Source organism: Pavona decussata, unplaced genomic scaffold, assembly GCF_977016875.1.
Source record: "Pavona decussata unplaced genomic scaffold, jaPavDecu1.1 SCAFFOLD_187, whole genome shotgun sequence".
Classification (NCBI taxonomy): domain Eukaryota; kingdom Metazoa; phylum Cnidaria; class Anthozoa; order Scleractinia; family Agariciidae; genus Pavona; species Pavona decussata.
In genome coordinates, this window is record NW_028145596.1 from 201112 (window position 1) to 225987 (window position 24876).

Sequence of the window (24876 nt, forward strand, 5' to 3'; positions counted from 1 at the left end):
GGTCTCCTATCTCGTCCTCTGTAAGGTCCAAGTGAGTGAGTTTACAATTTTTATCTTTTAGTGCATCATACAGATGTGCTGCTCCTTGTTCTGTTATATTGTTTCTTCTTATGCTTAACCCAGTAAGTTTATTATTTACATCTTTTAGTACACGACCAATCTCTACACAACCCATACTGTTCCCTTTCAAATTCAAGTACAAGTCTCTGTCAATAATTTTAAGGACATGCAATACAGCTGCACACTCTATAGGTGCTACCGAACGACTCCCAAAACTTACCTCATCGAAACTAATTACTGCAAATTTGTTTTGTATTGCAGAATGCTGCTTTGCATCGATCTCATACAAATATTTGCATAAGTTCAGGGCTAATTTTCTGTGGTTCACAGCTGGCCAGTAGGTCAGTATTCTTCCCTCTCCCCAAAAGCTAATCTTGAGTCGCTCTTCTGTCGACATAGGAAGAAGTTCACTAAAAATATCAACATTGGACATTTCTTGGTCTGAATCAGGGTCCAACAGCCCAGCCACAAACTGTATCACTACTTGCCATGCACCTTCGTTGATGTAATCAGCAACAAATCTTCGCAATTCCTCTTTAGTCATGGTGTCCGTTACATGCTTAGCAGCGAAAAATTCCTGCATTGTTAAGTGCAGGAAACAGTACTGTGCTTTGGGCTGTTCACTAAGTGAACGGGGCTTGGCGTCGGGTAAACGGTGAAGAAGTCCACAATCCTCCAGTCCATCAACTTCGCTTGATTGAAAGATTAATTTTCCTTGTTTAATGCCATTAAAAGCGATTTTTCCCAGTCTCTTGAACACCATTTCATTTTCGGGATGTTGTTTAAATGGTTTGTACATGTACGTCCCAAGGTCGGTTTTAGAGCAGCTGTATTTGTCATCACGATTGTGCTTATAGAAGAAAATCTTGACGGTCATGCTGTAAATTTCGGTCATCCTTCTTGGGAGCTGCAGACCTCCATCGACGATAGAGATCCTTATCAAGTGTAGCAAGCAATGACATATGATAAAACAATTCACGGGGATATAGCACAATGAAAAGAGGTTTATGTTTGTGCTGATGTGTTGCCATATTGTTTCTTTCGCGACGTGATCACCTTCTGTAAACTTCTCCACATAGTCCTCAATTTTCTCAGATGTAAATCCAAGAATTTCAACTGTCCTTTTGAATTTTAGATTTCTAACACATTCCACAGCAGTTGGTCTTGTTGTCGTTATCACCTTAGAACCACGGAGAAGTTTTCCTGACACTAGTTTGCTGTAGAGACAACGGAGGGGCATTTTCGTCTCCCCAGTGTTCTTGTAATATGAGTCATCTTGGGCTACCTCTGACCTTGCAGAGAATTCATCAATTCCATCGAAAATCAAAAGTACTTTGGTGGGGTTCTCTTTAATATAGCTCCAAACCTCGTCATCCAAACGTCCTACTGTTTCTGCGCGGTCCAACAGCTCATAAAGATTGAGGTCTGTTTCCGAGTTTAAATGCCTGAATTTCAAAAGGAAGGCCATTTTAAAATGCTTTTTCATCTTGGAATTACCAGATGCCCACATTCGAAGAAGTTTAGTAGACAGCATTGTTTTGCCAATGCCGGGACGACCAACAACGAGAACATTGTTGTGCTGCGCATCAAAGATGTCCTCTGGCCGTATAGACTTGGACTGGCTCGCATTGGATGCGGGGTACACTTTGAGTTGTTCCCATCTATCTGTGGGAAAGTCATATCTCCCTCTGCCTTCGTTAATTACTGCATTTACATATATTTGGTCCGTACTCAGATCTTTAGCTTCTGGGCCTTCACCTGGATTAGTTCTGAAGGGTTGTTGAAGATCTGTAAGCTGTTCTGTGGCTGCTAAAATATCGTCCTTTATCTTTTGTACGGCTGCTTGCAGTTGCAAATTATCTAGATTGACGAAAAGAAAATGAACATTACCTCAGCTAATTTGTATGTCGAGAAAGCTTTGCGCAGCCAAATACATTGGGGATAAAAATCTGATCGTGATATTCTATTTCACATACCGTCAGATTTCTTTTCTGTACTGGTTTCCCTTTTCGAACAAACTAGAGTTTGCTAATTCTCAGTACCAAACTGCAGCCAACGACCCCCCCCCCCCCCAGAAAAAAAGATTAATAAAAAATAATAATTAAATAATTTAAAGATTAACACAATCTAGGAGATGGGTATTACAAACAACTCTCAGAGCCGTAGCCTCAATAAAAATAACAGTTTTATGGCAATTTTGTAAAGAAGACAAAATCTTGCCACTTCGTTTTCGTTCTGGGCTGAGTTGCTCGAAGCATGGTTACCGCTAACCATTGGTTAAGGGGTATTAAAACCTATAGGTTGTCATGGCATTTAACCCGGGTTAGCGCTAACCATGCTTCGAGCAAGTGGGCCCTGAGGTTTATTTTTCCACGAGACGATTCTTAAGTTGCGAATTAGAAGCAGACTTATATCCACAACTCTTATTGTCCCGACTTCTTCATCCACGTTTCTTGCTACAAAATTAAACTTTCACAGGTTTGCCACTCCTCCAAACTTAATTCCTCACATTCGATACTTGTGAGTTTCAAGTCTAGATTCTTCAGAACGTTTTTGCTTTGGACAGCTTGTTTACTTTTAGTTTCTTTCAATCAGGAATTGTACAGCAGTGCTGTTGTTGAATATTATACTAGGTCGCGCGCGGTAAAAAGAAAACGACCGAGGAACGTTTTTGTTCTTGATGTTATGACATTTTTTCTTTCCATGAAGAATTATGTGTATCAGTTTGGCAAAACTGTTTGTTATTTCGTGGTCCATGTATCATAACGTATACCTCGCAGTTTTGTTACTAATTACTAATTATTGTAATAACTAATGAAATGTTTCGGTGCAACTTCTTTATAATTCTCTATAATTCCTCTCACAAACACAAATACTTCGTCTTTAAGGACAGCGAGAACCGTTTAATTATTACACTGCTTCAATGAAGTCTACCCAGCTCAGCCTTTTCCATACATGAAACTAACTGGAACTAACCTTCATCCTTCTTTTCTTTTCTTCTCCTTTTCCTTCTCTTTTCTTCTCGTTTTTCTTCTCTTCCCTTTTTTTTCCTTTTCTTCTCCTTTTTCTTTCTCTTGCTTTCTTTTCTCGTCTGCTCAACTTTCTCGCTGATATCATCTGAAGACCAACATTCAAAACAAAACCTAATAAACATTCTGTGCAATCTACCATCCAGCCATGAATGTGTGCCACGTTTTGATCATCTTTGCGGTTTTTGAAAAACGATGGAAAGACGGGCGGGCAAGCAAGAAGGAACGAACGAAGGAAGACAAAGATAAAATTTTTAAAGCGTTCATGTTAATGTTAGGTTTTCCTGCCAATGCATTAATTTTCAATTTGATGTGAGTGCATGAACAAAGAATTACTTCACACACTTAATACCCTGTAAGTCCCCCGTTTCGTCTCTTTCCCGTCTTATCCGATCCCCCCCTTTTTTATTTCCAAGCTTCAAACCATTGTTTAATACAGAGACACCCCACACATGTGGCATAACAAATAAATCATTTTCATAAACTGCAGGGATTTTATTGAAGGCCAGTCACAGGGCAAATTGATCATCTGTGAACACAACTTTGTCCAGCTGCTTTAAACATCTCAACCACTGTTTGTAACAATAGATCATGTTAAAGTTAACTGTTATGCCCAGGTACAACAAGCTCTTGCCCAAATTGCTACCTGTAATTTTTTCACAGACCAATTTCCAACATATGCTTTTTTATGTACATAGGTAACTGGAACTGACCTTCATCCTCGCTTCCTTCTCTCTTTCTTTTTCTCGTTTTTTCATTTTCCTTTCTTCCTGTGCTATGGGGAATATTCAATTCTTTCATTTCAGTGCTCATGTGCTCGCTGATGTCACCTGAAAATTAATATTTAAAATGACTTGGTAAATTTTAAAATAAAAACACAACATGCATTTGTATGGTTTATTGAGCAATTAAACTCATCAACAATAGATGAGCTTGGGAGCTGGTGTCTAAAAGGTCAAAGCAGGCCAGCAATCAGGCACGGGGAAGGTTCATGGCAACCCTGCGAGCAGCCACCACCAAAAGCACCATCACACTGAACCCAATCAGTGGAATACTTACCAAGGGAGGGCAGAGAGGGAAAAAGGGTTGAAAACAAAGCAAGTCAAATGGCCTTTCTCACAGGCCAGCAAAGAGAACCATGAGGTGCCCCCAAGAGAGCTCAAAGGTCGCCCCCGAACCGCGACGTGAGGCGACCACTGACCGGCATTGTCTTGACTTTAACCTTGCCTAAATTACATTTAGCCACATGAAAAATTCACTCTTTCCTCTGGGTCAAAACCATCAAATGTTCATGAAATAAATGATAACCAAATATATAATTTCCATAATAATAATAATAATAACTACATGAACATTATTAGATATAACAGGCAAGAAGAGCTAAAAAAGAATATTTTTGAGGCCAGACTCATAATTATGATCATGTCCTTCAGCCAGCTTTTCCAGTGATGACATTTACCTTGGCTATAGTGCGGCCATCCTTGGAAAACACGAGGATCGTTAAGAATGTTTGCCACAACAGAGGCTGCCATGGTACTTGCAAAAGCCATCCAGTCACCACTTGAAGGCTGAGTTGGATCTCCAAAACTGGCCACGCCTTTTACTATCAGCCATTCTACCTTGTCATCATAGGCTGCTGAATAAAGACCTGAAAATATAGGAAGACAGATTGTTAAAATATGCTATTATTGACACGCTCTAAAAAATTTATGATTCGAGGCAAGTGGTAGGCATACACTGTAATTAGGCAAAGTTGTGGGGGGGGGGGGGGGGTTGGTGAACAGTGTGAGAATATTCTGGCAATATTCTTGCTCCACCCCTCCCTCCACTTATGTCATGCTTCATGACTACTGGATAGTATGAAATCACATTGTAGTCAACAAATTGGGTTTGAAAATCTGGCTGGCGCTTATAAAGTATAGCCTGCGAACACAGACATATTTCTGGCTGTCACTCTCTCTGCTGAAAAAACAATGTCTGCGAACCCGAGCGGCAAAACAATTTCCATGACGTAGAAATTCTAAGCCAATCACAGTTAATAACCTCATAAAATCACAGAGCCAACACACGAGATTCCTGTGCCGTGTACCTGTAACTCATGAAAACACAATGGCGGACAGTATGGAGGATGTGTTTAGCAAAGTTTGCGGGGTTTTCAATATTGAAAAGTTTAAATAAGCACCAGGAGGATTCAATCAAGTATGTTGTAGAAAAGGAAAAGGCTATTTATGTCAATTTGCAGATGGCATTTGGCAAGTTGTTGATTTACCAAGTGTTGCCCATAGTGTCACTCTAGTGTTTTCGTCTGTGCAGTCCATTTGTGAGAAAAATATTGTGGCAGACTGATTTCTCCATTGACAAGCTAGATGTTTTCTCAGGCAGCACTAAATAAATGTTATCTGTGAAGACATAGGATCCATGGATTTCGTTACTCATGGTTCATGCTTATGCTATTTATCTGCAGTGAGATTGCAGGATGGATATGAGAGTGCTCGTCTTATTGATCCACGGCTTTACAAATCTGATCATTGTTGTCACTCGCTTTCAAGAGCTATGGCTTCCTGCAGTTATTTTCAGCTCTCTCCCTTCCTAACTTAAAAACAAGTATTGTGTTCTTAGAGCTGACATGTATCTCCATACATGTTATGTGGCTTAGGAGTTAGCGCGCATCCAACGTTAAAAATGTTGACGGGCCTACAAGACTCCTGCAGTTCGCAAATAAATTGGCAATAAAACATTCACAACTTAGCTCTGCTAAATGATGTTTATCTTGTTCGTGAAGGGAAATACTCAAATAAACTTAATGGAGGTTTTCTTACTGATCATTGTGAGCCATTAGGATTAGTTTTCGCTATGCCATTGTGTACAGTGTATGCTAGCTCTAAGGCGTTTGTCTGTTGTGTGGACCACTTGAGTTTCATTCTATCATGTAATCTGATTGGCCAACGAGAAAATAAAAGCCACTACGTCACAGAAATTGTTTTGCCGCTCGGGTTCACAGATGTTACATTTTGGCTGAGAGAAGCGACAGCTAGAAATACATCTGTGTTCGCAGACTAATAAAATATTGCATTATAAATGTTCTTTTTTTGCATTCAACTCTGACTATTGTGACCTCTCAAGTGTAATATGAATTATTACTCTACAAAGGAAAGGTTGGAGCTAGCCAATAGGTGATAACTGTACAGTATTGAGAAAAAAGAGTACTAAGTGGATGCGTCTAACCACAGTATAGACTGTCTAAGATACACTCTAAGCATTTTTAAGGATGGTGCTTCCTAATACAAAAGTATATGACTATGCGGGAAAAGCAGATTTTAATACAGGCTACTGGAATCCAGAAAGAAAATTGGGGGTAGCGAGGCATTCTTTAGAGATAATTAAGCAACACTGAATTATTCTAGAAAGCAAACAAAACAAAAACAAGAAAGAAATACAAAGCAATGTATGTTGTTTTTTTTTTTTTCCCCCCAAAATTGAAGCTTTATAATTACATGACTTGTATCTCTGAAAAAATGCATGGCTAACCCCAACTTTCTTTTCAAATACCATTTATTGGCAAAATCACTTGCTAAGTTCTGCTTTCATCACACAGTTTTAAACCACACAGAAATATCTCTGTATTAGTAGGCCCCACCCTTAAGGAAACCGGAGTATCTCAAGATGCACAGAACATAGATGTATGTGCTGTAACAAAAGTAAGTAAAGTCTTTAAATTCAGTTTACTATTGCTTATAAAGACCTTTACTTTGTACAAGTAATACACAAATTGATAGACAAAGGATGCAAAAAATTTCTTAAAACACTGACCTTCACCCTCTGATTCAATAGCAATAGCTTCAGGATATTGCTGAACAACATCCTCATGCCTCCAACCAGACCTGGATGCCAGTCGCTGGCTCAGAATATCACCTTCACGGTGCACTCTCACTTCTCGCTTATCTGGGTTTTCCAAAGGAGCAACCCAACCATCGACAATATACCTGATAATCTGACCAATATTTCTGCTCACAGGTGTTTTGAAGCCGGAAGGTGTTGTTAGCTTGGAAGATACAATGACATCTCCTAGTTTGGCTTTATCAGGACTTAAGCCAGTGCAGGTACCCACTGAAAATACAGCCTTGGGACTCAAGACCTTGACTGCATTCTTTACAGCTGTTGAAGAACCACCTGGCTCTGCAGACCCTTTGGAGCATCTTATTAATGCAATCTTCAGCTTCTCCTGGTCACCGCTTCCAGTTGACCCAAAGTACACATAACCAATCTCTTTGTGGCAACTCCTGAAAGGTTTATCAAGGTAATGGAAACAGCTTAAGAACTCACAGTCCTCCACCGTCAGTAGCAGAACATCAATAGGTAGTTGAGCATCACTCCATTTTTCACTGGTATTTGGAAGCTCACTTGTCTTTGGAAGCTTAATACTGAGTTGTGGAGGGCTGTCTTCAGACTGCAGTAAAGAGCTCTTCTTCCCCTTAGTTTTGGCACCTAACGGAGAACAAGCAAAAAATCAGTAGAGAAAATGAAAACACACATTTTAGTTTATTTGTTCAGTTAATTTAACTGTACAGAAAGTAAAAGTTCATTCAAAAATTATTAACAAAAATACTGTATACAATATTTCAGTTTTAATTAAAAGGGATTTGCTGAAGCAAAGACATGCAAAAATTACAGAGAGATTTAGGGCTCGACGTTTCGGAGTCATCTTGACTCCATTATCCACTTAATCACAAACTGATTTTTTTCTCTTGACAATGGAGTCAAGATGACTCCGAAACGTCGAGCCCTAAATCTCTCTGTAATTTTTGAATATTTCAGTTGCACAAAAATAAAGTTTTAGTAGACGTCATGTATACCTCAGGCATTTAATCTCCCACATGATGTTAGCAATCAAGAAAGTTTGTTCTCTGTGTTTTGGCAGGAAATCAGTAAGATCATGAGATTACATGAATGTTATTAGTTTCGGATAAATTATATGGCTTTTCATATTCATGAATTGTCCACTTTATTAACAGTTGATAGCCAATATTAATTAAGACAGCTCCATATACACTGTAGGAATATCATTTACTTAAAGCATGTAATACGGTATGAAAACCCATTTTTCCTTCTACACTGTACCAATTCATTAAAGTCCTCCAAAATGTAATATTCAAGAACAAAACTATGTTCCTCCAACCTTCACTGCATGTCATAAACACTAATACAGTCGAACCACCCTTTGCGACCACCTCTTATTAGCGACCACTTTTCCAAAATACCAAAAGTTTTTAAGTCAAATCACTATATAGACTGAACCTCTCGTAGGTGACCACCTATTGTAAGCGACCACCTCTCATAAGCGACCACTTTTAGAGATGATTGTTTAAAAAATTTTCAATTGTTTTTAACCTCCCGTAGGTGACCATTTGACACACACAATCTACTGTATCCCTCACGGGGGAAATTGAAAATGTGTTGTGTAACATATTGGCCCATCATTACAGCGAATGCCGTAAATCTCACAGTCGGAGCTACCAGAAGTGTCTCCCAATATAGCTTAGTGTTGAAACAATATTGATAAAAATATACATGCACTACACTGTACACCAAAATACATGTAAACTTTAATCAGATTGAATCCCTTGTAGGAGAGTCCAGCATGTTGAGACCTGTCATGCAGTGTGTAATGATTAATAATACTTAATCAGTCAGTGCATTTTTTTTAAAAGCTTTAAAGCTCTTAACTAAACTGACATTCGCAGCCTCTGAGAGCCAAGTACATTAAACTCTTCTGCAGCAGTTTATTGTCGGCTCCAAACTTATAGACTCACAAGTGTGGGATTGCTTTGCAGCCTACAGGCCTGCTGGTGTTTTTAATGCTTGTAACCCGTACATCAGAGGTTTTACAAAAGAGTTCTTTACTTTTTGCTTATGTTCTGTCAGGCCTTAAAAAATTTAGACAGCGTCACCTGGACTAATAAAAGAGTCAAATTTCTTTTACTAGAATTGTCTCAATCGCTGTATTAATTTGTGAGATACAAACAATAATCACCATAAATCCTAGGATTTTTTGCCTAGAATAATTCTGGACCAGTCTTAATATACTTGTAGCTAAGAAAAGTTATCACTGTGGGATTTGATAAGCAGTTGGCAAAAGGGTTAGGTCACCGCAGTTACCTTATGTAAATTGCCTGAAATTTAAACTCCCCTGTGGTATGACCTCTGGTAGGCGACCACCTTCCATAAGAAACCAAATATCCTTGATATTATGGGTGGTCGCTTACGGGAGGTTCAACTGTAACACCTTTATGTTCTTGCATTAACACTCCTCGAACACAGGCGACTGTCAATGTGCACTTTTCTCAACTAATTTTGCTCAAGCTTGTAGTTCTCTTGTCACACAGAAAAATATTGTTGATTAAATTTATATATAGTTACCTCTTATGTCTTCCAAGTTGTCATCATTGCCTTCCATTGTTCTAAAGCCTTCTCTCAATACTCCCACTCTCAAGGTCCATGTAATCAATCTTTTAAGCTCTCAGTCTAGGATCATCTAGGCTCTCCTTCTCTACACAGTGCTTCTCAGATGCCCTGTCTGTAAGCATTGGAAATAAACTTCCAATTATTATTACCTTCTTACTTTTAAAAATTATTGTAGGATTTTAAAATGTTGTCATGCAGTAAAGAGCACTCAAACAGAGCCATAATGTGAATTCAATTGAATCTGAGTTGCGAGTTGGAGTTGTGAGTACTTTGCAAGCCTAGAAAATCAGGTGAGGATATTTCTTATCCTAATCAAGATAACATACACATGTTAGGGATCGCAAAGACGTAAAAACGAACATCCCCCCCCCCCCCCCCGGATGGGAAATCTCATCTTTTATGGAGTCCAGTTTTATATCTGCTTATTTGCACCCAGAGCCTTTTTGGGTAAAAGCAGTGTTAGGGATCTATGTCATTGCTTTATATCTCAGATCATAGTGAAAGAAAAATTGGACGAATCCAATTAGTTTTCTTTTGGTACCTTTTAAGAGTTAAATAAGTAAGAACCCACAGCCAAAAAAAGCACATGTAGACCACTCTTAGGGGTTCTGTTCAAAACTTTAGACTTGTAAGCATTCTGTCACCTTAAAATATGGGAGTACCCAACACTGTTGCTACTTGCGGTTTAATAAACGAATGGAAAAATCCAAGAAACTCTGATAAAATGTTTCGATGTGTACAAAATTGCACGTTAATTTCTCCATTCCCCCCGATGATACACTATGGAGGATAAGTCCGAGTGTAATGGTAAGCAATGTTTTATTTTATTTTGTGTTATTTTATGCTACCGTACAAAAATAAACTTATTACTCGGGCCGTAAGGCGGACCGAGTTAAGGTTTCGGTAGCATTATCAAATTCTTTTTTCTTTTTGGGGTCGCGATGGGCCGAGAGATAGGACTTCGGGCCACACGTTATTGTTCTCGGTCTCGTTTTTTGTACTCGGCTGGTACGAGTTACGTTTTCTGTCGTGTTATCAAATTCTTTAAATTCTCGGTCGCATTCTTTGTTTTCGGGCCGTGAGGAGTGTTTACAATATGCGAGCCAGACGTGTGAGGCATGAACAAAACATGCGAGGCATGAACAACCCCAACATAAACTGCTAACCGTTAAGCTAACCGGGGAGCTATTTAAGCTAACCTAAGTGCTATTTAGGCTAACTGGAGTGCTCTTTAGGCTAACCGGAGTGTTTTTTAGGCTAACCTGAGTGCCTCAAGGATAGTTCTGTTTAACCGAAATTTGGCAACTAAATCACTCTATGACCTCGCGTGCCAAGATAGATAAAGATGTCTCACGTTTACTATAGAAAAACAATCAATGTAGAAACGGTTTCTGTCTTCAAATGAAAGGTGAATTACAAATGCTTTCCCCTGAATTTAATTTTAAAAAAATATAAACAGCGAAACATTGTCAATTGAGAAACGTACAAGGATAAAAAAGTATGCGTGATGCGTAACGTTACTCTAGATCCGGGGGGGGGGGGGGGGGGTACTCAACAGATGCTTGGGTAGGAAGGTGCGGCCCGGGCGTTCAAACCCTGACCCTGTTTAAGACACAATTCTCCGATTTCCCTATCCCGTTTAAGACAGAATTCAAAATTTTCAGACCCTTTCTAAGACATTTAACCAGGAGCCCATTAGGCTCCTGATTTAACCCAAAATCACACCCTGTTTAAGACTAGAATGTAATTATTAAGAATACACTAGTTTCTTACTGTATTTTAATGCATTGGCAATCGGGCCGCTAAGGTCACATAAGGGAGTTCTCCCCGGGTCTAGATCATACCAAAAATTATGATCCGTCATTGAGCCGGCGTCACATACATATTAGGACCGTACAAATGGTTTCTGTCTCTAAACGAAAGGCGAAAACGTAAGGATTAAAGCCCGGGGATTACAAAAAGCATCCGTATGACAAATGTCGTTTTCCCTTGTATTTCATTCTGACTGCAAGAAATGCAATTCTATCTGGTGGTTACTTATTGCCTCACTACATGTATATCTCTGTATCTATCTATTAGATAGCCTGCGAGCAAGCTCTCTTGGGGGTGGGGGGCGGGAGGGGGAAAGAGGATCCACCCCCAAGAGAGCTTGCTCGCAGGCTATCTATTTGGCGTAGTTGGCGATGCTGGAGGTTATCACTGTTAAAAGATTGTAGGCTTTACGCACCACACAGTCAAATATGGCCCAAGCATAAGCTGGAAACAGCTTCTTGTTATGCATGGATAAACAGTGACTATCAAAAAAAGACTACAAGTAACTGGCCAGTGATCTTTTCTCACGCGTTGGGTGTTGTATAAAGTCACTAAACTAGCATTCTGACTACAAGGGCAAACCTACCTTTAAGTTAACCCTCTGGATGCAACTTAGCAGATCTTTAAACTGGACTTGATGAAAGACAAAAGTACCCTCCCAGGAGTTACTGCATTTTTCTGAAATGTCCGGTTTTACGTCATTGCATATAATGTTATCTTGACAAGAAATTTTCATTTTCTAGGTTTGGTAACTCGTAACATAATAAATAAGATCTTTCAACAGGGAGCCCACGTCACAAAATGTGGTTTTCAGTGAGGCCCTACATAAATCTAACGTAAGAATACAAAAAAGGAAATTACAAATATAGCTATTTAAAAATAAAGAGTAAAAAGGGTAAGATTGATAAAAGAGTCTACATGTTTCTAATAACAAAGACGTTTTAGAGCGTTCCAGTCATCTACTGCATGACAAATAAAGCGATGCTGACCCCATGAGCAATTTGATTGTGGTTTACAAATGTTATTACTAAAACGAGTGTTATAATCATGAATGTCTTTAAAATGATTAAAATTAAAATTCCAATTTTTTTTTGCAACTCCAACTCACAACTCACCACTCCAGAACTCGCATTCTTCCCACACCTCTAGTATACAATGTATTCATGTAAGCCTTTTCACCAAAAAGTAAAAGGCTCAAAATTCAAAGCAGCAAGGCTTTTTAGTAGGTTGTGAGCACTTGAGGAGATTCAACCTTGTAAATGGCCCACAAATTTTCCACTATAGATGCCTCGTTACTAAACTTGAGACTGAATTTAATCCATTAAAGAAGCAATGAGATGTAAAGGGAAGTGAATAGTGCTACTAAAAGTTTTATATCTTACCTATTTTAACAATAGCATTGTTGAAGTCTTATTTCACTTCTTTGTCGCAAATTAGAAGAGGTTTCTCTCTAGTAAGTCTTGCTTTCCAATGTACGAGATCTACATAAAATTAAGGTAGTTTTGCATACATTACAATCACATTATCAAAACATTAGAGAGGTTAGGCACCACGTTTACGGCAAATGGCAAACGTGAGATTCACGTTTATGTTTTCTTGAAAATATGAGTACGTAGATGAAAATAGTACAAGATAATTCTGGCCTTTAATTCTAACGCAAAACACTCAATTTTTCTGAGAAACTGTAAACAGCGAGCGGCAAATGAAGGATAAACATGGTCACGTGGTCATTTCTGCCGTTCGCCGTAAACCTGGTGCTTAACCTCTCTATTATTAAAGAGCTGCTACCTACAGCTGTTGGTAAATTTTAGCCAAAGCAGAGTAAACTAAGTTTGAGTTAGCAAAGAGTTCGAATTGAGTTGAGTTAGATAGTAAAAAATGACTGAAAAAGAGGCTGGAGACAAGTCCAGGAAAAATCAAATTTTGTTTGAGTTAGAAGGGAGGGTGGGTACTTATTCAAGGGTGGGCGCTTATGACTTTCCCAACATTTTCAGCAAAAAAGGTCAGAGAATAACAAAACAAGGGATAACAAATTTATTTCGCTTGGACAAGACAAAACAAAGTGCAAAATCTAACATAACTTTTTGGGCTTTCAGGGTGGGCACTTATTCAAGATGGGTGCTTTATTTGAAGTTGGACAGTTATTAATTGAATAAATACAGTACATGAAGGAAATTGTTCCAAACAGCCAAAAGGAATCAACAACCTAACACACAAGATTGTGTACCTTGCCTAAGAGATTTTAGACCATGAATCTGATGAGATCTGAATTAATACTTCTGGATCTTGCTAAGAATAAAATTGTTTTGAGAACAGATTGATCAACCAAGTCTCGTGTGTCTGGTTGGGTTTTTCCCAGAAGTGAAATAAAAGATGACAGACGATGTTACATGTCTGTACTTCATGCAAATTCGGATCCACGCATCATGCACGTGATGGTCAAGGTTCAACAAAGGAAATAGTTTGAGGCACAAATTTAAAACCTTTTCTCTAAGACCATTACCTGCAGTACGAAACATTCCCAGATTAAAATGGCACCGCCTTAAAGACGTGTATAACTGAAGGATTACTATTCCAGAAATATCTGAATTTAATCCATCAAAGAGGCAAATGGCAGCAAAAGATGTAAAATCAAAGTTTAAAATCTTACCTGGTTTACCATTGTTGACATGCAGCCCACAACAAACTCGTCCAAAGGGAAGCTAACTTGCCTTCTATACGTTTGTCCAAAATGGTGGCCTACAAATGAAAATAACAAGAGTCTTGCACAACTTGTAACTCATTTTTAAATTACAAATGCAGTTATGACTATATTTTATTCTTTAAGAGTGTAATAAAAGTGTCATCTTCCGTGTGGGAGAGTTTGTTGAAGGCGAATGTCCAAGTAGAAAATTCTTTTCAAAGCAGGCAGATTCTGTTGCAAGAAGTCTCTACGCCGAAAACAATATTCGTTCACGATAATCCTGAACCAATGTTAAATAGTGATTAAAATAAAAATTTAATTAGTAATATGAAGGTGAGCTTACAAACTGAAAATTGTTTTCCAGTTGAAACAGCTGAGACTAGTACATGAATCAGTCACGGGACTTTATAATCAAGCTTACCTTAGCTTTTCAATCGTGGTGCTGAGATCTTCAATAGTGGCACGTCATTTCGAATTCAACCAAACGGTAAGACCAAAACCCTTCTCTGGTGATTATAAGAACTGAAACGCAAACATTGAAAAGAACATGAAAACTGTTCGATGCAGGAAGACAAACAAAGACTGACAAACCCTGATGACTGCGTACACGTATTAGACCACCAAATCAACCAGGAAGAAATTCCTTAAAAAGACACATCAAATGAACTGATTTGACTCCTTACCTTTGCTGTCAGAACGAAAGGAAACGAAAAAGCCCAAAACAATTGCGTCCCGAAGGGCCACGAAGTTATCTGTGAGGTTTCCGAGAGCCGCTCCGAAACTAAACTGAAATTGTGTCAGTGCGAAGTCTTAAACTAAAAGGGTCATTGTTTACAAGCGATCATGCAAAACGGCACGTAACTGCCCTTAGAGGTCATCTAAAACGTTGCACGCCACTCGAGTCCCGCCAAATAGCCAATGATCACAAAGTTGCCTGCGGAAAAAAGGATCTAAATAACTGAAATATCTGCTAAAAAGATTTAAATATCCATAGCTTTTGTCTAAATCAACTGCACTGAATTTTGAACCAGAAAGAACATCCAAGTCATATTTTTTCTGCTTGTGGAACTGAAGAACTGCAAAAAAAACAAAAACAAAACAAAACAAAACATAAGCTTTATAGCGTATGGGTCCGCCAGACGGTCCGCCATGTTTTTCTGGGCTTTTCAGCGAGAAACCGCAGAATCAGTTTACTGTTGGCAGTTTACTACCTGGTCACCCGATTCACTCGACCCCAATGGGTAACAGCCGCTGAAAATGCACCATCGTACGCGGCTATCAGCCGTGTATCGTACGACTATAGTATATTACCCATAACGCACTGCACAACGCCACATAACCCATCGTATACGATGACCGGGTAAATTTATATTGGTTAGGCTAGACTGAGAAGCAGTTCCCGAAGTAACAAAATTTGATCAATTTTACGTCGGAAATAAACGTAGTGCTGCTTACGGTCAAAAATACATCATTTTAGCCCTTATTTTGCTCCGCAAACCATCTCTAAATATGTCCCCGTAAGCTGTCGTATACGATGACCGGGTAAATTTGTATTGGCTACGCTGGACTGAGAAGCCGATTCACGAAGTTGCGAAATTTGATCAATTTTATGTCAAAAATAAACGTAGTGCTGCTTACGATCAAAACTAAATCATTTTAGCCCTAATTTTGCTCCGCAAACCATCAATAAATATATTCCCGTAACCCATCGTATACGATGACCGGGTAAATTTGTATTGGCTAGGCTGGACTGAGAAGCAGTTGCGAAATTTGATCAATTTTACGTCGGAGATGAACGTAGTGCTGCTTACGATCAAAACTAAATCATTTTAGCCCTTATTTTGCTCCGCAAACCATCTATAAATATATTCCCGTAACCCATCGTATACGATGACCGGGTAAATTTGTATTGGCTAGGCTGGACTGAGAAGCCGTTTCACGAAGTTGCGAAATTTGATCAATTTTACGTCGGAAATAAACGTAGTGCTGCTTACGATCAAAACTAAATCATTTTAGCCCTTATTTTGCTCCGCAAACCATCAATAAATATATTCCTGTAACCCATCGTATACGATGACCAAGTAAATTTGTATTGGCTAGGCTGGACTGAGAAGCCGTTTCACAAAGTTGCGAAATTTGGTCAATTTTACGTCGGAAATAAACGTAGTGCTGCTTACGATGAAAACTAAATCATTTTAGCCCTTATTTTGCTCCGCAAACCATCTATATATATATATTCCCGTAACCCATCGTATACGATGACCGGGTAAATTTGTGTTGACTACGCTGGACTGAGAAGCCGTTTCACAAAGTTGCGAAATTTGATCAATCTTAAGTCGGAGATAAACGTAGTGCTGCTTACGATGAAAACTAAATCATTTTAGCCCTTATTTTGCTCCGCAAACCATCTCTAAATATGTTCCCGCAAGCCATCGTATACGATGACCGGGTAAATTTGTATTGGCTAGGCTGGACTGAGAAGCCGTTTCACGAAGTTGCGAAATTTGATCAATTTTACGTCGGAGATAAACGTAGTGCTGCTTACGATCAAAACTAAATCATTTTAGCCCTTATTTTGCTCCGCAAACCATCTCTAAATATGTTCCCGCAAGCCATCGTATACGATGACCGGGTAAATTTGTATTGGCTAGGCTGGACTGAGAAGCCGTTTCACGAAGTTGCGAAATTTGATCAATTTTACGTCGGAAATAAACGTAGTGCTGCTTACCATCAAAAATGAATCATTTTAGCCCTTAATTTGTGTGGAACGTTTTACTAGACAACACCTACATAATCGTGGACCCGATACGCAAAACATCTCCAGTGCCTGGATGGCCCACAACATACCGTAACGTTCCGATACCCTCCGAAGGCAACGACCCCCCGAAAGTAACGTCAAAACTTTGTGGCTTCTAATAAATTTTTTAAAGTTTTTTCCAATTTGTTTTTTATTTTTTTTAATAAACAATTTTTTTTAATTTTTTGACTTGCATGTGCTCCTTTAATTGTGGGCAACCGCCTTCTCTGTAAGTTTGGTCGTGAACTGTAGGTTACTCACAGGCCGGAAGTTCTTGTTTATCAATTGCAGACCAGATGTTTTGAGCAGGGGATGCACTAATGCCTTTTTCCATTCGTCAGCGAAGTAACTATGCTCTAATGATATGTTCCGGCCATCCTACTAATCACATGAAGTAACTCCTCAATACAAAGCAACAAGACGGATGACGGGAAGGGTTCCAGGGCACACCCATCTCATTTGCAAGAACAGAGGCGTTGGTACTGATGAGTTGGAAGAGACTTGTCCGCTAGAAGATTTAATAGACTCTTACTAGCCCGGAACAGCTTTATTTTTATCAATAAATTGCCTGTAATAAGGACATCTAGCTTCGTTCATCAGATGTATAACATAATTCCTCTTAACTTTAAACTGACTACTAGATCCGATGGGAGTCCACTTGTCTTTCATCTTCTCTCGCCTTCCTCCTGTCCCTTCGAGCCTGAATTATATCATCATTAAACCATGGATACAAAACTAATATCTTCATGCGTTGACAAAATGATCACGATAAGGCACTTTAAAACAAGGGAAAGCTTTAAGCCATCATTCGTCGTTGACATCAGTTCACTTATCGATGGCGCAATGTGATAACTTAACTGGTAAAATTTCGCGTTAACAACAGGAATGTTTCTTCAAATTAAAAGTCAAAACTCTATATACTGCAGTATAAAACGCATTGATATGTCATGGACTAAAAGCACTGAGTTTAGCTTTCCTCCCCTAAGTCAGAGAAGAATTCGGTTTCCTCTACATCGGCTGATTCATTCATGCGGTAGTCCGGTAGACCATCGATGTTAATTTCACTGTCCCTACTACCATGACCACATTTCACAAATGAACGGATAACTCTGTCTTTCAGCCGACACGAGATCTCTTTGTCATGCCGTGTCCACCCATTTCGTGAAAAGCACACCGATCACCAGCGCTTATTTTTCCACTCATAAATAGCTCTAGACCTTGCGAACAAATGTTCCGTAGTGAGTCTGTCAACATTCTTCTTAAATTCAGCATTGAATGCAACATCCAGTGGTTGAATCTTGCTCGTTGCACCTAGAGTTGCAAGCCCAAATGTCGTCTGGCACGCTTGCGTCAGAATGGTCTTTATTCTGTCTGTTGTTTGCGCCCTGTAAGAATCATATTATTTTTAGTTTCGGAAAAAAAAAAAGCTAGCGCTAGCTTTGCTTTCTGGTTTTTGTTCCCCGAAAGTAACGACTCCCCGAAAAGTAACGAGCCCAAAGGCTGCTAATTCCGAAAGTAACGGGGGTCGCTACTATCGGAACTTTACGGTACAAGTCTAAGGGCTTTGGACCACATCTAATTATTTTATTTTTATTTTTTATTTTTTCATATATGTTACGTTTGCTGGGCACAAGTGGATCGCCAAAGAGAAAACGATGAAGACGACGATTTATTGATTATTTTTCATTCATTCATTTATTTATTTATTTTTTGTTAAAATGCAATAGTATAAGTTTTGAGTTATCCCGACCCAGTCCGTCTATAGAAAAAGGACTGGTACACTATAGTGTTAAATCTGGGTCATTTTTGTTAAGTTACTGTTAACACATCCACGAGCATTTCTGTTATTTGAAATATTAACAAATCCCCGTGACGGTGGAGCAATTTTCCTGTAAAACAACTATCTTTTCAGATGCAAAGCGAGATCATTGTTTTCAATAAAAGGAGATTTAGGGTGATGTAAAGTGGGTTAAGTAATGACTCAAACTCAACCCGCGAATGCTGTGAATTCACCCCTCATCCAAGATATATGGACAATTGTGCATAAAACGGACATTTTGGGGTGATGTAAAGTGGGTTAAGTAATAAGTCAAACACACCCCGCGAATGCCGTGAATTCACCTTTCATCCAAGATATATGGTCAATTGTGCATAAAACGGGCATTTAGAGTGATGTAAAGTGGGTTAAGTAATAAATGAAACTCACCCCGCGAATGCCGTGAATTCACCCCTCATCCAAGATATATGGTCAATTGTGCATAAAACGGGCATTTAGAGTGATGTAAAGTGGGTTAAGTAATAAATGAAACTCACCCCGCGAATGCCGTGAATTCACCCCTCATCCAAGATATATGGTCAATTGTGCGTAAAACGGGCATTTTGGGGTGATGTAAAGTGGGTTAATTAATTAAGTGGCGCTTTCCCTAAGAACGGTCCACTGCGTTTCGGGTCGAAAAAAAGTTTGCCCTCAAACTTTGCCCACTAAATCATCTTGGGTCATAAGTAAATGAAATGACTTTAGTTTTCGGAAATACGTTAAAATATATTTTTTACAGGCCACAACAATCACAGCGCTCGAGGACCTAAATTTGAGCGTGGCGAAAGTAGGAAGTTGCGTAAAATTGAAGAGCTCGCTGCTCGAAAACCAGGAAATGCCACAAAAATTCATTATAATTCCTAAGTCAAGTGTTCCTTCAAAGGTATGAAATGCATGTTTATTTTGATTTGTTTTAATTTTTAGGGCCACAAAAACTAATATTATTAACCCTCGTTAGAACGCTTTCTGAAAACCGGTGAAAGTACCCTGTCTTTGCCGGCATTTATTTCACAAGTCCAGACCGACCCATTCTAAATTCCAACTGAACTTTGCTAAACAGATGTTAGGAAGCATAGAAATATAAAAATACGTTGCGCTTTTTATCTTCCTTGACCACAGCGACTTCGCACTTTTGGTGCTTTTTCGAATGTGAAACCCGCATTATGCAAATGAGGTTGTCGATCAAATTCAAATTGTTGTAAATCAAAACATGCTTAATCGCTAAATTTCACCATTCTAAATTCACTACACCAAAAAGCACACGAATATAAAAGCAAAAACGGTTTAACCCGTTTAAAAATGCCTAAAACCTGCTATTTAGTCCTGATCTCTGAATGCTATGTAAAAAAAAATATGCTAATTGCGTTGTGCGGGACACTTAGTCCTATACAAAGAAATCTTTCTTCCCGCTGTTTTCTACTGTCGATTTTCATTTTTTTGAAAAGTGCTATTGAAAATTTGTACACATTTTAAGTATCAATAACTTGAAGAAATAATTCAGCTTTAAATGGATGATCACACACTGTGACATGGCCTGCATTGAAATCGACAACACTTGACTTTTTTTAAATCAATGTTGTGTTACACTCTGGGTTATTTCTTGATTGCCTTTTTATTTGGTAAATGGCTACTAAAAGGACAATGCTAACAAGACCATCTTATTTTCCCTGATCTACGACCGACTTACAGAATGATTTGATGAAGAAAGTTTTGTTTTGCCGGATATGGCATTTTAACGACATAACTCCCGCACTGAAGCAGGTCATAGGTCAAGGTCTTTTAAACTTCTCAGTTTACTTCCTAATTTTCTCTAAAATGATTCCATTCACCTCCGCTATGAATACATTGTTACATTTTATTCTCATACAAGATAAGCAATATTCAACACCTTACAATTAAAGCTTACTGGCGTGTAACTACTAACTTCTGGAATCTGAGATCTGAATTTGACTTGCTCAATTTACATGAGCAATGACGCCGCCCTACAATCTTACCTTGTAACAGTGAAAAAGCGAGAGATATAAGCAAAAAAAATATCTTTGGTTTATGTTCTTGTCGAGTTTAAAATATGGACATCCTATGAAGTAGATGGCTTTTTCGGTATTTTCGGGCTCAAATTACCTCATTAATGAGAAGTTGTTCTCTTTCACTTTCGAAGCTTTATTTATGAACAGCCATATTGATAGTCAATTTATATTTGGCCTGGCGAATACAAGGACCTACAAACTTGGACAAAATAAAGGAAAAAATTAGTCCCCCATCCTCCCCACTAAATCAATCAGTACGAATTCGCGTACAAAACAAAACGCGCCATGTTTCCATCACTGAAAAAAAAAAAAAAAAAAAGGGGGAGAAAGGCTGGTTGTCCAAGATTGTAGCTATCAATATGTTTGTTGGGACTCGCAATGCGTGCTAAACAAAAAACCCCCAGAAGCAGACACTGAAAATGCCGCTCAATTTGATGCAATAGCCATTTTTTTAACGCGATAGCCATTTGTACAGAGACCGGCGTAAATGGGGCCTGCAGTATGGAGTAAAAGATTCTTGACACAATGGCAGGACCGTCCCTCATGTTGTTATTATGATTTATCTCATGACGAATATCATCAGACATGGTAATGTTCATCTTATTGCGGGGATTGCTTTCCTGTAACAAATTATAAACCAGGTTGCATTCATAATTATCGAGATTTTAATAGGTGCGCGCGCCAAGTTCTTTTCTCTGTACGAAAGGTTAAAAACGATCTTATAGTCCGGTCTCTCTCTATATACCTACATTTGTTGGTAGATATTTCTCAAAATAACTCACCTCGCGCCTGGATTGGATGTTTGTACAGATTCCTTTTCCGAAGTTGCATGTAAGATCTAAGGCGTATCTTTCACAGAAGCAAATATCGTATTAGGTCAAAAAGAAAGTCAAATTACTCAAGGAAAGTTCTCGAACTGACTTCGGACTTATTTCCCATGTTCGGGCTACTGCGCTACGCAGTCTAAGAAGCAAATGTGAAAATACCTAATGACCTTTCTTATCGGGGGATTTTGCAGTACAATTTCGTTTTGAAATACGCAATTTTTTTTTTGGGGGGGGGGAGGGCGGCCTTAACCCTCCTAAGACGATAGCATTGGACAATTTTTATTATAATCACAGAGAACTTCGCGTATTCGAGAGGGAGCACTTATTCGAGGATTTATGGCATTTTAGTGGACTGCCTGTCAACTAGCTTGGAGTAGTTTTAAAATTACACTTTCACAAAAACAACACAGCAACAATATACTTTACTGATGCTCCTTAATGTGGTATTTGATTCTCCTTCACTAGGAGGAGAGTTCGTGTTGAATTTTCAGTAATAATGACTTTAGAATAATTACAGAAACAATGAGGCATTACACTAGAAATATCATCTACAACAAAAAGTGCAAGTTAGAAGCTTTGGCATTTGCGGCGAAGGGCCTGGAGTGAAACTCTCAGAGCAAGCTAACAGCTAACTCTACCTATGACCCTAGTCCGCCGGGGTTGCAACCGGAACGCATCGCGACGGACGGATTCTCCTTCCCTCGCTTCCTATAAAATCTTCCTTTTTCTGTACAGTTTTTTCCTTCCGACTTTCATGCACAAGTTCCTATCAATTCATTTCGAGCAACATATTGATAATGCCCAGTTTTTGAAAATTAATAACAAGTCACATGTTTTACAAAAGCGAATTCAAGTTTTTCTCATTGCTACATGGAATTTTTTTTCGAACTGTAATAAAATAACAACTTGCACTTCGACAGATAAATAGCTCAAACAACTTCTAGTTAACCTATCATTTTTTTCGTGGTTCAGACGTTTATATTATCTATGTATTGAGAAAAGCACTTTACGTAGAGGGTTGTACAGGCATCCTCCTTCGAGTCGGCTTGTGAATTTCAGTGTTTTGTGATTTCAGATGGCAGTATGCCAAACTCAGCGAAATATTTTATTTCTTAAAGGACCTTCAAGCTATGAACACCAACTGAATGGCGTCAACAAAGCAGGGAAATGTAATAATAAACGAAAAAAATTAGTAATGAAAAAGGTTTCTTAAAATCTAAATACTGTTTAGCAGACAGATGAATTTGCATAAAAATTCCCCGCAAAGTATCTAAAAATCGGGACCGAACAAGTTTTAGGCATTTTCAAACTATTAAAACTGTTTATGCGTTTTATTCTGTGTGATTTTTAGCGATTGAGAATATTTTGATTCGTAACTGAATGGAATCATTTAGAGAAAATTATATTTCTAGACCCTATTACGGAAAATGAAGTTAAGATAGAATTTAATCAATTGAACGTCAATAAATCAGGTGGCTATGATGAAATGTCCCCAAGGGTGATAAAAGCAATTTCAGATAACGTAGTGAAGCCACTAACAAACATTTTTAACCAAACCTTTCTGACAGGAATCATCCCTAATGAATTTAAAATGGCAATTGTTACACCAGTATTTAAAACAAATGATAAGGAATCATTTTCAAACTATAGACCCATTTCCGTGCTCCCATGTTTTTCAAAAATATTAGAAAAGTTGATGTATAAGAGAATCATAAAGTTCCTAGACGAACATAATATTCTAAACGAACATCAGTATGGCTTCCGTAAAAAGCATTCAACAAATCATGCAATATTGGAACTAGTAACTAAGATAACAAATGCAATTGAAAACAATCAATACACGATGGGTGTATTTTTAGATCTGTCTAAAGCATTTGACACAGTGAATCATGCTATCTTGTTGCATAAACTAGAACACTATGGAATAAGAGGAATAGTGCTGGAATGGTTTAAAAATTATCTACAGTTTCGAAAACAAGCTGTTAAATATAAAACAACAAAATCAGATAGCTTAACAATCAGTTGTGGAGTGCCTCAAGGCTCTGTGCTGGGGCCTCTTTTGTTTCTAATCTACATCAATGATATATCCAAATGCTCCCAAATATTATCTTTTATACTATTTGCAGATGACACAAACTTATTCCTGATTCATCATGATCTAGAAACTCTTATCAGAATTATGAATGAAGAACTAAAAAAGGTAGCATTGTGGTTAACTGCCAACAAGTTATCACTTAATGTAAATAAAACACATTTAATGATATTCAAAACTAGGAAAAAGAGGCTAAATTATAATGCACATGTAATTTTAAATGAAAACCCCATTGAAAAAGTCAAGTATACTAAATTCTTGGGAATAATCATTGATGAAGAACTCTCGTGGAAATATCATATTAATCATATTGCAACGAAAGTCTCAAAAATGGTCGGCATAACGGCAAAAGCAAGACATTATTTATCCCTCAAATTACTCTTAACACTTTATAACACCATGATTTATCCATATTTAATATATTGCAATGTTATTTGGGCAAATACCTATTCTACCAGGCTAAAGTCTATTTTCATGTTACAGAAGAAAATTGTTAGAATTATCACTTTCTCAAATTATACAGATGACTCGAGACATCTGTTCAAGTCTTTAAATATACTCGATATCTATGAATTAAACATATATTTAACTGGGATTTTCATGTATTGGTATTACCACGGTAATCTTCCAGCATATTTCACAAATTTTTTTACCAACAATGAAAGCATACATTCTTATAATACACGATCCGCGACAAAAATACATGTTGAATTTAAAAGAACAAATTATGCAAAATTTTCTCTCAGGTGTAAAGGAGCAACTATGTGGAACAGTCTACCTGATGATATCAAGAACATTGATTCTTTTGATCGTTTAAAAAAAGGCTTAAAATTATATATTCAAAATCAGCCGTGTAATTAATAGTAGAACAAATATGGTTAATTAGTAAAATGATACCTACAATGTAATTAGTTTACTTGTCATTAGTCCGCCTTCTGTAATTAGTCTTAGTAAATTGTGTTAATACTGCGGAGATCTTTTAAAAAGCTCATTAGAGCTTGCTGGATCTCCTGCCTTATCCGATACTACATGTATATGATTATGATGTATATGTTTGAATGAAAGAAGGCGAATAAAGAAACTCAAGTGACCACATTTATTCATAGGTTAACCCCTTAAGAAATATTCCAAGATTGCCACCATAGGGAGAGTTGTGTGGTAGACTTGGGTTTGAAGATGTGTGGAGATGGGATTGGTTTCCTGGTCCCCCCTTTAACTTTCATTCAGTCAAAGGTATTAGCCTGTTAAACAGGGGGTATCATCGGGTAACC

At 38.2% G+C, this 24876-nt stretch overlaps 2 protein-coding genes and 1 long non-coding RNA gene across 8 annotated transcripts in view; 1 reads left to right on the top strand and 2 right to left on the bottom strand.

Moving 5' to 3' along the window:
• Positions 1-24876, bottom strand: part of LOC146462448 (uncharacterized) — a 201068-nt gene that overhangs the window by 80074 nt on the left and 96118 nt on the right. The window contains exon 7 of one of the 6 annotated variants that reach the window (XM_085085567.1): positions 201-1920. The exons of the other annotated variants lie outside the window; for them this stretch is intronic. Coding sequence (XP_084941693.1) covers positions 201-1920 — 1720 coding nt within the window. The remainder of the gene's footprint in view (positions 1-200; positions 1921-24876) is intronic. 6 annotated transcript variants of the gene reach the window in all.
• The window catches only part of LOC146462451 (uncharacterized), an 86243-nt gene that overhangs the window by 44575 nt on the left and 16792 nt on the right, over positions 1-24876 (bottom strand). The window contains exons 2-9 of the mRNA XM_085085556.1: positions 14730-15257; positions 14468-14568; positions 14014-14102; positions 9507-9659; positions 6900-7574; positions 4549-4737; positions 3803-3919; positions 3037-3177 (exon numbers count right to left, since the gene is read on the bottom strand). Coding sequence (XP_084941682.1) covers positions 3037-3177; positions 3803-3919; positions 4549-4737; positions 6900-7574; positions 9507-9543 — 1159 coding nt within the window. The 5' untranslated portion in view covers positions 9544-9659; positions 14014-14102; positions 14468-14568; positions 14730-15257. The remainder of the gene's footprint in view (positions 1-3036; positions 3178-3802; positions 3920-4548; positions 4738-6899; positions 7575-9506; positions 9660-14013; positions 14103-14467; positions 14569-14729; positions 15258-24876) is intronic.
• Positions 1-24876, top strand: part of LOC146462452 (uncharacterized) — a 64574-nt gene that overhangs the window by 945 nt on the left and 38753 nt on the right. The gene's annotated exons all lie outside the window — the stretch shown is intronic.